The 14,538-nt window shown below is 43.9% G+C and overlaps 1 protein-coding gene across 2 annotated transcripts in view; it reads left to right on the top strand.

Annotated features, from left to right (window-relative positions):
- Positions 1 to 382: 382 nt before the first annotated feature.
- The window catches only part of LOC112248197 (netrin receptor UNC5C), a 346,978-nt gene continuing 332,822 nt past the window's right edge, over positions 383 to 14,538 (top strand). The window contains exon 1 of one of the 2 annotated variants that reach the window (XM_042320299.1): positions 383 to 960. In XM_042320299.1, the coding sequence (XP_042176233.1) occupies positions 843 to 960 (118 nt within the window). In that variant the 5' untranslated portion in view covers positions 383 to 842. The remainder of the gene's footprint in view (positions 961 to 14,538) is intronic. The other variant, XM_042320300.1, reaches the window with a different exon arrangement.

Below are 14,538 nucleotides of genomic sequence, written 5' to 3'. Positions count from 1 at the left end.
GGACCCTCCCACATTCTGAAAACGCATTTTTGTCGTTGCCCCCCCCAGTTTTATGATTGGAATGTGATACAAAACAGGGCAACAGTGTGCTTTAGGACCATGTGGACACCACTGAGTGGTCGGGTTGGGTGTTTGGATTGTTTAACCGATTGAATAAAAATATATTTATATAATTATCCCCCCCCCCCCATTCTAAAATCCTAGTTGCGCCCCTGGTTGTAGGTACATGTCGGGAAGATACATTATCTCCCCATTCCAGATACCAGTCCGGGTCTTTAAAATGGTCGTAAGGGGGCAGACATAGGTAGGAGGTAGGAGCTGGATTGGCCAAAGAAACGTGGTAAGGATCCCGCACTGTCTCCAGAGCAAGCAATATAATGCACGCGATGAACGGAGTTGATGTTGTATGGTGATGAACTATAGAATGAAACAGCCCTGGACGCAACACTTCTAACGAATCCAGCATCTAAATATAAACTGCACAATGAGAAGCTCATCCATGTAACTTGTTTTAGCGAATGTGTAATAACAAACCTAGTGACGGAATGTACTTTATTTTCTTAGGTTTTCTCCCTCTATTCTAAAGGGGAGGGTAGCTGATAACTAGAGGGCGGTGGCATTCGCTCTGCGTGCACGGAGCTGCGCGAGTCAGTGCTTTGACTCAAGTCCTGGGACCCCTGAACCCATTGGTTTCCCCCCCATATTCTTTCTCTTTCTACATTATCCTCTGAACTGACTGTTATTATAACGGACAACAACCACCTCGACTGCATCTGGACCACAACTGCTATTTTACGAACAGTGGGTTTCATCAGCAAGGTGTTTGTTTTACTCTACCTATAATGGGGAAAAGTGGACAGTCTGCGAAAACTGGAATAGGACTTGCGAGGCACTTTCTGCGAATGTGTACCATACCTGGACTCGTTCTTCTGGCCCTCGTAAACATTGGAGTCGCACAAGGTAAGACCACCCGTTACTGTCCTTTCAACACGATTAGGCTACTATCTTGAGTGTAGCAGGGAATTGAAATATCAATGCTCAGTCGACATTAATTATCGCATCCTATAATAGGTTATAGGCAACAATCATTTGGCTTATCACACCTGCATTAGATTTTTTTTCGGACAACATAATGTTACACAATTGAAAATTCCCCCTCACTTGTCACGGGTGAAATACATATCGCGTGCAACTCCAGACTTGAAAGGGCAAGATTGAGGATTGCACACTTGCGGGTCAATTATCAAATCTAAAAAAGCCGATGATCCTCATGAATTCTAAAGGCAATTTATTTTGTCAACTAGGCTACAATTCTCTCATGTTTATTTCGTAATAGTCAAACTGTGTGATGTGCTAAGCAAAAACATACACCTATACGTGCGTATTGGGAAATATGAGCCGCTTCTGAAGAAAGCTTACGCGTGTGCGTTTACCACACATTATGTTGAGCTAATCGTAGCTATTCATTTAATCTAATGTGAATGCATCAGTTAGCAACATGACATTACGCGATCGAACAAGAAGCTCTGTTGATATTTAGTGAAGAAGATATGGATAGGCCTACATTTTTTCACGTAAACATTTTACAGAGGCGAGTTTGGACTGAACTTTCCCGAAATCTACTACGGAGGGAATCGACGCCACCTATCAATTCTAACCCCCAACAAAAACATCGGCTAAATATGTCTCTTTATCAATTCACGACACAATTTAACATTTTGTGTTATGGCTGAATAAGCTATTGAATTAATGTTGTGACCTCGATAATGAAAACCATGGAAAAAATAACGTGACCGTGCAGCAATAACAATAACAACCTATTAGCTGAATGATAATGATAATGATGTTAATAATAATAATAATAATAATAATAATAGTGACTAGCGATCAAAAGTAATTCCGCTAACAAGACTTTTAATGAGTGGTGTTATTATCAACGCTTGGGTTCAATTCGGTTACTCTTATTGTATTAGCTATCATGTTCAATAATTTGCCCGACTGGTGTGTAATTGAACACAAATTTCAATACAACTAGCATTCTGAAGAATCTTTCAAATGTGTCCCAGCACAATATGCAAATAGGATGTCGCTGAACAACATTTTATTGCCTCAGTAAAACTTTTTCACTGAACTCCAAGGTATAATAACTTGTGAGTTTCCAATGTTTATATCATAATTATAATTATAATAATTATACTTTTTTTTTTACTAATAATACTTTGTGTGGCCTTAGCTGATATTCCTGTTACTATTACAAATTATTACCTTTTCGCCTTGTTTGGACAGTCTGAACTCTAAAATACAATATTTATTTGTTTTTCACTTTAATAAACAAGAGCTTTGAAAATAGACAAGTCAACTAAATTTAGTTGAGTTCAATGAAAGTAAAATAAGCTTAGTCATTAGCATTCTGGCGTGACTGTAGTATTTCTTTGGTAAATGATTGTGCCATGTAGTTGTTCCTGTTGTATTGCTCTGCTTTGTCTTTCTATCACCCATTGGACTGCGTTGCTAACAGCCACGGCCTTGGTTTTGAAACAACACTATTTGATATTGTTGTTGTGAAACAGTATTTTCCAGAGTAAATGGGCTACCAAATTGTTGTTTTGTCGACACCATCCCCTATGAGTATTATTTTCCGTAGCTACACATCTCAACATAATGTCTTATTTGTTTATTGTATTCCTCTTTCTTTTGTGGGCCTTTTACTTTACCTTCCATTTAGAAAAGTTATTTCATGCTCATCCTTCCATAACAACTTTCACCATGCTTGGTAAGTCAGTCTAAAGTCACATTAATACTTGTGTTATTGAACCAGAACACTTACAAATAGGTTGGCCAAACAACCGCAAATTGGCTTGTGTATATAGGCCTAATTGAGTCAGATCGATACTGTGTACCTAAGCCCTCTATCCTTCCTGTCGGCTTTGGGCTGTGGTCATTAAAAAACAGAGACGCACAGGACGTCGCAGTCAGTGGAATGTTATTTAAGGATGTAAGTGGCAGCCATCCACGCTGTACTGAGAAGGGGCGTAAAACCCCTTGGCCTATTAAAAAGCCATTAGCTAAACCCACTCTCAATAACGGCTGATTGTGTGTGAAACAAACAGGTTTAAAAAGCCTCCCTGTGTTGACAGGGTGTGCATTCCAGACCGTCCAGGTGATGGGGCTGCTTACTTCTGCAGTGGCGCTCAGGCAAGGTTACACAACACCAAGTTTTTTAAAGGTTATCATAGAAGTATGAAACTGATTGCGAGAGGCAAGTGAGGCCCGCTAGAGTCTGGCACCAAGGACCACGGTCCGAAATCTCTGTCGGCCATTACGGACACTCCCAGAGGACCCCGTAGCCAACTGTGGAGACAGCTGTGTCTTGTCTGCTCCAGACCGGGTTCTGTGATTGGCCGTAGAGGCCCGCTTTTTACAGCCTCACTGACTGCCACTGAACTCTCTGGGTGTTCTCAGCTTTGATCCATCTTGGACTTGGCAATGACAGAGCTCTGACTCGGTAGGAGTGGCTTGACAAGGACAGAGCTCTGACTCGGTAGCAGTAACTTGACAAGGAAAGAGCTCTGACTCGGTAGGAGTGACTTGACAAGGACAGAGCTCTGACTCGGTACAGTGACTTGACAATGACAGAGCTCTGACTCAGTACAGTGACTTGACAATGACAGAGCTCTGACTCAGTACAGTGACTTGACAATGACAGAGCTTTGACTCAGTAGCAGTGACCTGACAATGACAGAGCTCTGACTCGGTAGCAGTGGCCTGACAATGACAGAGCTCTGACTCGGTAGCAGTGACCTGACAATGACAGAGCTCTGACTCGGTAGCAGTGACCTGACAATGACAGAGCTTTGACTCAGTAGCGGTGGCCTGACAATGACAGAGCTCTGACTTGGTAGCAGTGACCTAACAATGACAGAGCTCTGACTCGGTAGCAGTGAACTGACAATGACAGAGCTCTGACTCGGTAGCAGTGACCTGACAATGACAGAGCTTTGACTCAGTAGCAGTGACCTGACAATGACAGAGCTCTGACTCGGTAGCAGTGACCTGACAATGACAGAGCTTTGACTCAGTAGCAGTGGCCTGACAATGACAGAGCTTTGACTCAGTAGCAGTGACCTGACAATGACAGAGCTTTGACTCAGTAGCAGTGGCCTGACAATGACAGAGCTTTGACTCAGTAGCAGTGACCTGACAATGACAGAGCTCTGACTCGGTAGCAGTGACCTGACAATGACAGAGCTTTGACTCAGTAGCAGTGGCCTGACAATGACAGAGCTTTGACTCGGTAGCAGTGACCTGACAATGATAGAGCTTTGACTCAGTAGCGGTGGCCATGGACTATGGTCCTTAGTATTAAGGCGTTGAAATGAAATGTGATGGCATACTTTCTTTCCCTCGTCTTTGTTTCAACGTTGCCTACTTTCCTAATCATACTCATATAGTGTGAAGTTTATGTACAGTGGCAAGATAAAGTATGTGAACCTTTTGGAAATATCTGGATTTCTGCATAAATTGGTCATAAAATTTGATCTGATCTTCATCTAGGTAACAACAATAGACAAACACAGTCTGCTTAATTAAACTAATAACGCACAAAGAATTATACATTTTCATGTCTTTATTGAACACACCGTGTCAACATTCACAGTGCAGGGTGGGAAAAGTATGTGAACCCTTGGATTTAAAAACTGGTTGAACCTCCTTTGGCAGCAATAACCTCAACCAAATGTTTTCTGTCGTTGCGGATCAGACCTGCACAACGGTCAGGAGGAATTTTGGACCATTCCTCTTTACAAAACTGTTTCAGTTTAGCAATATTCTTGGGATTTCTGGTGTGAACCTCTCTCTTGAGGTCATGCCACATCATCTCCAATCGGGTTGGGGTCAGGACTCTGACTGGGCCACTCCAGAAGGGGTATTTTCTTCTGTTGAAGCCATTCTGTTGTTGATTTACTTCTGTGTTTTGGGTCGTTGTCGAGCTTCAATTGGCGGACAGATAGCCTAACATTCTCCTGCAAAATGTCTTGATAAACTTGGGAATACATTTTTCCGTCGATGATAGCAAGCTGTCCAGGCCCTGAGGCAGTAAAGCAGCCCCAGGAAAAGCAGCCCCAAACCATGATGCTTCCTCCACCATACTTGGGATGAGGTTTTGATGTTGGTGTGCTGTGCCTTTTTTTCTCCACAAATAGTGTTGTTTGTTCCTTCCAAACAACTGAGCTGTAGTTTCATCTGTCCACAGAATATGTTGCCAGTAGCGCTGTGGAACATACTGTATAGGTACACTTTTGCAAACTTCAGATGTGCCGCAATGGTATTTTTTGGACAGCAGTGGCTTCTTCCGTAGTGTCCTCCCATGAACACCATTCTTGTTTAGTGTATTAAATATTGTAGACTCGTCAACAGAGATGTTAGCATGTTCCAGAGATTTCTGTAAATCTTTAGCTGACACTCTAGGATTCTTCTTAACCTCATTGAACATTCTGCTCTGTGCTCTTGTAGTCATCTTTGCAGGACGGCCACTCCTAGGGAGAGTAGCAACAGTGCTGAACTTTCTCCATTTATAGACAATTTGTCTTACCGTGGACTGATGAACATCAAGGCTTTTAGAGATACTTTTGTAACCCTTTCCAGCTTTATGCAAGTCAACTATTCTTCATCTGAGGTCTTCTGAGATCTCTTTTGTTCGAGGCATCGTTCACATCAGGCAATGCTTCTTGTGAATAACAAACTCAAGTTTTGTGAGTGTTTTTTATAGAGCAAGGCAGCTCTAACCAACATCTCCAATCTTGTCTCATTGATTGGACTCCAGGTTAGTTGACTCCTGACTCCAATTAGCTTTTGGAGAAGTCATTAGCCTAGAGGTTCACGTACTTTTTCCAACCTGTGAATGTTTAAATGATGTATTCAATATAGGAAAATACAATAATTTGTGTGTTATTAGTTTGTCTATTGTTGTGACTTAGATGAAGATCAGATCAAATTTGATGACCAATTTATGCAGAAATCCAGGAAATTCTTAAGGGTTCACATACATTTTCTTGCCACTGGATATCTGGAGGTGCTTACTAGCAAGATGGGCCTGAAGCTAGTAATTCAGAAATGAAATGTTTTGACAAAAACATTGAAGTTTTTTCCTCGCTCAAAGGATGGATGTTGCTTTTGTAGTCTAGTCCTGTGTTGGTTTTCACAGAGATGTCAAGAGACTGAGCAGCACCAACACCATCCAAAGTATTCACAGGGGAAACCCTGGGTTAGAACAGAAGACAGATGAGTACACACACACACACACACACACACACATGCACACGCACACACACGCACACCTTCCATCCCCGTCTTGAATTTTTTAAATGTAGAATAAAGACAGAGTTGGAGCTGATTCTCAGTAGGTCTCTGATATTATTACTGTGTACTCTCTGATAGTATTACTGTGTACTCTCTGATAGTATTACTGTGTACTCTCTGATAGTATTACTGTGTACTCTTTGATAGTATTACTGTGTAATCTCTGATAGTATTAATGTGTAATCTATGAATGTGTACTCTCTGATAGTATTACTGTGTACTTTCTGATAGCATTACTATGATGCGTTGTTCATGGACTGTGGAACTCCAACCCTCATTTAGGATCTCATTCTAGAGTTCTTTGTTTGGGAGTTTTGTTTGGAATGAATCAATGGATCATAGGTACTAATGGAGTATACACTATAGTTGGTCAAAATCGTGTTCTTTAATTTGCATAATGGCTATTTTTGACTCACTGAATAGCCACACTTGTTTTGCCAATCACTTGTCCTCCCCGTTTGTTCATAGTGTCATTTTCCTCCCATGTCTCCTCTCTCTCTCTCTCTCTCTCCCTCTCTCTCTCTCTCTCTCTCTCTCTCTGTCTCTCTCTCTCTCTCTCTCTCTCTCTCTCTCTCTGTCTCTCTCTCTCTCTCTCTCTCTCTCTCTCTCTCTGTCTTCTCTCTCTGTCTTCTCTCTCTCTGTCTTCTCTGTCTTCTCTCTCTCTCTCTCTCTCTCTCTCTCTCCCTCTCTGACTGTGCTCATTAAGATTTATTCAGATTAATTAAACTGCGCTTAAACAGTGGAGTTATTGTTGTGCCTCTGAAAGAGCTGGGAGCAGTGGGACACGGAGTCAGTTGGTCACTGTTGCGTGCTGGGCCTCACATGCCATAGAAACAGTAGGCTCATAACTCAGCCTGGCTCTGCCTGCCCTGAGGCGTCACAGAAAGCTAGCTGTGGCTTTAGACTTTAGGCGGCATTGTGCTCCGTGCCAGCTGCGCTTCACGGGAGGCTCTGCACCACCTTGCATCCTCAATCTGATTTGTTCTTCCCTCTTGCCCTCTTTCTCACGTAGGGCACAGCCAAACCAGTGAAACTGGTAACCCAGAGCAACCATGCTACCCATGGAATCAAAGAGAGTTTTTATTTTTTAGTTATGTTTATTTGTTGTGTAGAACACAGAATCTTCTCATCCTGCTCGGGGTATATCCAGATCCATCCTGCCCGGGGTATATCCAGATCCATCCAGATCTGCTTACAGTGCACCTCTGAAACTGGAGCTTACAGCAGTTTACATCCAGGTCCATGTACTGTACTGCGTCCTCACGAATTCGTATATACTCTGTCACTGGCTGAAGCAGTTGGCCTCAATCTGTCGACACAAGGCGGGGAGAGAGAGAGGGTCTAATCAACGGCTGCAGGAAAGACAACAAACATTCCCAGCATGCTTAGCTGGGAGGGCTACCCACGGTCTGGAGGCTCAACAGGCAGACAGACAGGCTGGCAGACAGACAGACAGACAGACAGACAGACAGACAGACAGACAGACAGACAGACAGACAGACAGACAGACAGACAGACAGACAGACAGACAGACAGACAGACTGACTGACTGACTGGCTGGCAGTCAGGCAGAAAGACAGGCAGAAAGACAGGCAGAAAGACAGAATAGCTGTCAGGCAGACAGACAGGCAGGCTGGCAGTGCTGATGGAGTTAGCGCTAGCCAGTGATATACAAGGGATCAGATGGGGAGAGAAGTGGGCTGCTGAAGTGGGCTCTCTGTCACTCTGAATGTGTAATTCTGCCGGAGAGAAAAGGACAATTGTGATGAGGGGGCCACGGCGCTTTTGTTTCCTGCATGTTTATTGTCTGTTATTGTCCTCTTGGGAGTAAGAGGAATAAATACGCAGGGGAAGGTGTTTTTCTTGTGTTGAATTCGACATTCACTCTCCTTTCAGGCAGACAAAGCTTGAGTGTAAAGCAGCTCCTCTGAATGTACACAGGAGATCAGGAAAAGCAGAGGAGTGTCCCTCCCTCGTGAGCTACCCGGCAGACCTCTTGTGTAGGAGCCGAATGAAGGATTAGGCTTGGTATTCCTCTATAGCCTTCTTTTCCCCTCCTCTCTCTCTTCTTCACAGCCTTCTTTTCCCCTCCTCTCTCTCTTCTCCACAGCCTTCTTTTCCTCTCCTCTCTCCCTTCTCCACAGCCTTCTTTTCCCCTCCTCTCTCTCTTCTCCACAGCCTTCTTTTCCTCTTCACAGCCTCCCTCCTCTCTCTCTTCTCCACAGCCTTCTTTTCCTCTCTCTCTCTTCTTCACAGCCTTCTTTTTCCCTCCTCTTCTTCAGCCTTCTTTTCCCCTCCTCTCTCTCTTCTTCACAGCCTTCTTTTTCCTCCTCTCTCTCTTCTCCACAGCCTTCTTTTCCTCTCCTCTCTCTCTTCTTCACAGCCTTCTTTTTTCCTCCTCTCTCTCTTCTCCACAGCCTTCTTTTCCTCTCTCTCTCTCTTCTTTTCCCCTCACAGCCTTCTTTTTCCCTCCTCTCTCTCTTCTTCACAGCCTTCTTTTCCCCTCCTCTCTCTCTTCTCCACAGCCTTCTTTTTTCCTCCTCTCTCTCTTCTCCACAGCCTTCTTTTCCCTCCTCTCTCTCTTCTTCACAGCCTTCTTTTTTTTCCTCCTCTCACAGCCTTCTTTTTCTCCCAGCCTCTTTTTCTCTCTCTCTCTTCTCCACAGCCTTCTTTTCCCTCTTCTCCACAGCCTTCTCTCTCTCTTCTTCTTCCACAGCCTTCTTTTCCCCTCCTCTCTCTCTTCTTCACAGCCTTCTTTTCCCCTCCTCTCTCTCTCTTCTTTTCCCCTCCTCTCTCTCTCTTCCACAGCCTTCTTTTCCCTCCTCTCTCTCTTCTCCACAGCCTTCTTTTCCCCTCCTCTCTCTCTTCTTCACAGCCTTCTTTTCCCCTCCTCTCTCTCTTCTTCACAGCCTTCTTTTCCCCTCCTCTCTCTCTTCTCCACAGCCTTCTTTTCCTCTCCTCTCTCTCTTCTCCACAGCCTTCTTTTCCCCTCTCCTCTCTTTTTTCCTCTCTTCACAGCCTTCTTTTTCCTCCTCTCTCTCTTTTCTCCACAGCCTTCTTTTTCCTCCCTCTCTCTCTCTCTTCTTCTCTTCTCCACAGCCTTCTTTTCCTTCTCCTCCTCTCTCTCTCTTCTCCACAGCCTTCTTTTTTCCTCCCTCCTCTCCACAGCCTTCTTTTCTCTCTCTCTCTCTCCACAGCCTTCTTTTCCCCTCCTCTCTCTCTTTCTCCACAGCCTTCTTTTCCTTTCTTCTCCTTCTTTTCCCCTCTCTCTTCTTCACAGCCTTCTTTTCCCCTCTCTCTCTTCTTCTTTTCCCTCTCTTCACAGCCTTCTTTTCCCCTCCTCTTTTCTCTCTTTCTCCACAGCCTTCTTTTTCCTCTTCTCTCTCTCTTCTTCACAGCCTTCTTTTCCCCTCCTCTCTCTCTTCTCCACAGCCTTCTTTTTCTCCTCTCTCTCTCTCTCTCTCTTCTTCACAGCCTTCTTTTCCCCTCCTCTCTCTCTTCTCCACAGCCTTCTTTTCCCCTCCTCTCTCTCTTCTCCACATTCATTCTTTTTTTGGTCTCTCTCTGCCAGAGATGCCTGGTAATCTTCAGGGTTGATCAGACTGACTGCATATGTAAAATCTGAGATTATAATGACTGTAATCATTGCTGTAACTTTGTACCTCCTCAGCTTACATTTGAGCCCCCAAAAGATTGTAACCGCTGAGAAATCACACAAAGTAGGACTATGTGCATAATGAGTACGTTGTAACGCTGCCAAATGGAGTAGGGATTTTGAGCTTGTTCCGTAAAAAAGGTTTAGCTGCCGCTGTATACATGTGCAATACAGTACATACACACACACACACACACACACACACACACACACGCACATACACACACACACGCACATACACACACACATACACACACACGAAGGTACAACAAGGGCACAGTTACAGAGGACCACTGATTATAATAAGAAATTCTATATTTTGCTGGTGACATCATTTTGTGTACAAGCAATTTGCGTTGATTCATTTGAAGGCGGTTTTCTCTGTGATTATGAATATAAATAGGACTTTGCTGAGGCTGCATGTTTCCTTCTTCACTCACAGTTTACCGGAGATAGTGCCAGTAGAAAAATCACATTGTTATTTCCTGTATGAACCAGAATGGTAATAGCAGTGGTGGCTGTTTTCTACCCGTACAGGTAGCTAAGGCTTCGAAATAATGACTCTGTTGAAGATAGTTGCGAGTTGCAATCTTTTCTTCTCCACCAAAATGAGGAGAGCGAGAGAGAGAGATGGTAATTAATCACAGACTGTCACACTCCTAACTACAGAGGGAGCATCACTGGGCACAGTCTTCTTCTATTGGCAGTCCATTAGCCGAGCTGGGCACCAGTAGCAACACCTCACTGGCATTCCACAGTCCCGAGTAGATGTCATGTCTGTCAGCGCGAGAGATCCCTGAAAGAAACCACTCACATTCGTATGCTAGTGGAAGCACAGGGGAAGAAAATGGTTGTTGGTCCTTTGTGTTGCAGTAGAAAGAGCAGTGAGTCATGTCCACCTTGGTGTTCTCTACTGCAGGATTGTTTCCGTGTCTGCGAGCGTGTGTCTCTGCGCGTTTCCATGTGTGTGTATGTTAACGCCGATATAATTCGATTGCATGTGACTATAACAATAGTGGTGGAATGGGGAGGAGGAGGAGGAAGAGAAGGAGGAAATGGAATAAAACAGAGGTAAGGGTTGTAGGTGCGGAATAGGAATCCTTCAAACTCATTAAGCACACACCCATACAGACAATGTGCACATCTAATATTGGTCAGTTTGCGGGTTCATCTTAGACATGTCTGAGAACCTGCTTCGTGTTAATTATTTGGCAGTCTGTAGGTTTATCTTGGATGTATCTGAGAAAGCCTGCTTCGTGTTAATTATTGGGAAGTATGTAGGTTCATCTTGGATGTGTCTGAGAAAGCCTGCTTCGTGTTAATTATTGGGCAGTCTGTAGGTTCATCTTGGATGTGTCTGAGAAAGCCTGCTTCATGTTAATTATTGGGCAGTCTGTAGATTCATCTTGGATGTGTCTGAGAACCTGCTTCATGTTAATTATTGGGCAGTCTGTAGGTTCATCTTGGATGTATCTGAGAAAGCCTGCTTCGTGTTAATTATTGGGAAGTATGTAGGTTCATCTTGGATGTGTCTGAGAACCTGCTTCATGTTAATTATTGGGCAGTCTGTAGGTTCATCTTGGATGTATCTGAGAAAGCCTGCTTCATGTTAATTATTGGGAAGTCTGTAGGTTTATCTTGGATGTATCTGAGAAAGCCTGCTTCGTGTTAATTATTGGGAAGTATGTAGGTTCATCTTGGATGTGTCTGAGAAAGCCTGCTTCGTGTTAATTATTGGGCAGTCTGTAGGTTCATCTTGGATGTGTCTGAGAACCTGCTTCATGTTAATTATTGGGCAGTCTGTAGAATCATCTTGGACGTGTCTGAGAAAACCTGCTTTTCAAATGGTGCTTTTCTTTGCTGTTCACAGAACTTCTCCACGTTCATATGTTCTTCAGAGAAATTCTCAAAACTGTGTCCCAAAAGACATTTTACCTTTACAAAATGACCGAAACAAGCATCAAAAAAGTTATTTTTTACCTGGGTATAAAAGACAGCATCAAAAACACCATAAAACTTTCATAAAGGGACCTCAATGAACCACCAAACTTTGTGTGGAAGACATTTATTCCTCCCATCGTTTGTTTCATTGATTCTCTCCTGCACACTGTGCTGTTCTGTGCTGCACAGCCACGGCAGCTGTATGTTTCATTCCAAATGGCTCCCTATTCTACACCTAGTGCACTACTTTTGACCAGAACCTTATGGGCCCTGTTCTAAAGTAGTGCACTTAATAGGGAATAGGGTGCCATTTCTAACACAAATGTGGTCTCTCTTACAGTTTTATTGATATTTATGACCTCAGATCAGATTGTGGAATGGGAGCTGTTGCCGCGCCGACACACAGTGCTGATGTGGATGTAGGTGGACTGTGGAGTGGAGAGTTTACACCTCACCTCTGGAGGCTCTACGTGTAGCCTCTGCTCCCTCGCAAACACAAATAATCTCCCTTGGTCCCACTTGGTATTTCAGATACTCTACAGTCTTGCTTCGGTAAGGGCTTAGCCGTTTAGCAAACTGTTACATTTCCAGATGCTTTTGTATCTCTACAAAGACCCAAAATGTTCATTCAGTTTGCAGCTAGGTCTATGTGCTATTATCATGTTACTGTGATCACAATCTGATGTAACTGGAGATTCATATCAACCATGTACATTACGACCTGCTGGGTTCACGGTTGTCATACACACCATTTTAATTCCCAACAAAGGGTTAAGGGTTGTGCAACGCTCAGAATAGAAGGATGGGTGCCTTTAAAAAAAGATTTAAAAATATAAAAAAATCACACATATCAGGCTGCTGATGAAACCGAGAGGAAATGGTACCCTCCCCCATTAAAGGACTCTCTCCTATATAGCTGCCGACTGGTGCTGTAGTGGTTAGCAGTGGATCAGGAGCCAGTGACATGGGACCTTCCCCAATGGACTTCAGGAAGTGATGGGGAATTCCAGCAGCTAGGAGCCCAGCCAACATGGTGCTAGATGAACACAATGACAGACAACATTGATATCATGAGTGGCCAGATTGGTGTGTTTACCCAGAACCCTTAGGTTGGCAGGTGGATAGTCATGGAACACTAACATCCATAAAGTGACTGCAAGCCTCACTCCCATACTCTATCTGCCATTAGCCTCTAATCAAGGACTGGTTTAGACCTGGGACACCAGTCTGCCATTAGCCTCTAATCAAGGACTGGTTTAGATCTTGGACACCAGTCTGCCGTTAGCCTCTAATCAAGGACTGGTTTAGACCTGGGACACCAGTCTGCCGTTAGCCTCTAATCAAGGACTGGTTTAGACCTGGGACACCAGTCTGCCGTTATCCTCTAATCAAGGACTGGTTTAGATCTGGGACACCAGTCTGTCATTAGCCTCTAATCAAGGACTGGTTTAGACCTGGGACACCAGTCTGCCGTTAGCCTCTAATCAAGGACTGGTTTAGACCTGGGACACCAGTCTGCCTTTCGCCTCTAATCAAGGACTGGTTTAGATCTTGGACACCAGTCTGCCGTTAGCCTCTAATCAAGGACTGGTTTAGACCTGGGACACCAGTCTGCCGTCAGCCTCTAATCAAGGCCTGGTTTAGACCTGGGACACCAGTCTGCCGTTAGCCTCTAATCAAGGACTGGTTTAGACCTGGGACACCAGTCTGCCATCAGCCTCTAATCAAGGCCTGGTTTAGACCTGGGACACCAGTCTGCCGTTAGCCTCTAATCAAGGACTGGTTTAGACCTGGGACACCAGTCTGCCGTTATCCAAGGCCTGGTTTAGACTAATCAAATCAAGGACTGGTTTAGACCTGGGACACCAGTCTGCCGTTATCCTCTAATCAAGGACTGGTTTAGACCTGGGACACCAGTCTGCCGTTATCCTCTAATCAAGGACTGGTTTAGACCTGGGACACCAGTCTGCCGTTATCCTCTAATCAAGGACTGGTTTAGACCTGGGATACCAGGTGGGTGAATAAAATAAAAGTAGAATCAAAAACATCATTGCTCCGGACATCTAGGATCAATTTTGAATACGCCTGATTTAACGAATGAAATGGAGGTAGTTTTGTGTATTTCTTTTATTGAACTGATAAAGCCATACCTTCATAACTACTGTAGTTATTTTCATCTTATCATTCTTGTCACAGTGTTTGACAGTTTTTTAATCTGAGATACAGCAAATAGCCTATTTGCCTAAATTATTGATGTATTTGCCTTTACTGTTGTTTGTCGTTCCATAGTTGTCAACCAATGACTTGATGAGTGTAGTGTGAAACAACACTATAAGCCAGATGGGAGGAGAGAGGAAGACAGTGTCATAACAGGGTTATTGTACCACATGAAAAGGTAGGGTTATGAAAAAAGTTATGTAATCGCTGTCTGTCCACCACTAATTTCTCGTCCGCTGCATATCGGTCTCGTTTTTCCCCTTATGTTATTCCTCCTCAGAACAACGTATGAAAGCACCTCCTCAGATAACGGAGTGTCCTTCCTGCTCTTTATGGCATTTTAAACGTGGCCAGTTTATTTTCAGAGA

Source organism: Oncorhynchus tshawytscha, linkage group LG04 (assembly GCF_018296145.1).
Source record: "Oncorhynchus tshawytscha isolate Ot180627B linkage group LG04, Otsh_v2.0, whole genome shotgun sequence".
Lineage (NCBI taxonomy): Eukaryota > Metazoa > Chordata > Actinopteri > Salmoniformes > Salmonidae > Oncorhynchus > Oncorhynchus tshawytscha.
Note: the sequence above shows the minus strand (reverse complement) of the source record. Positions and strands in the feature narration are given on the sequence as shown.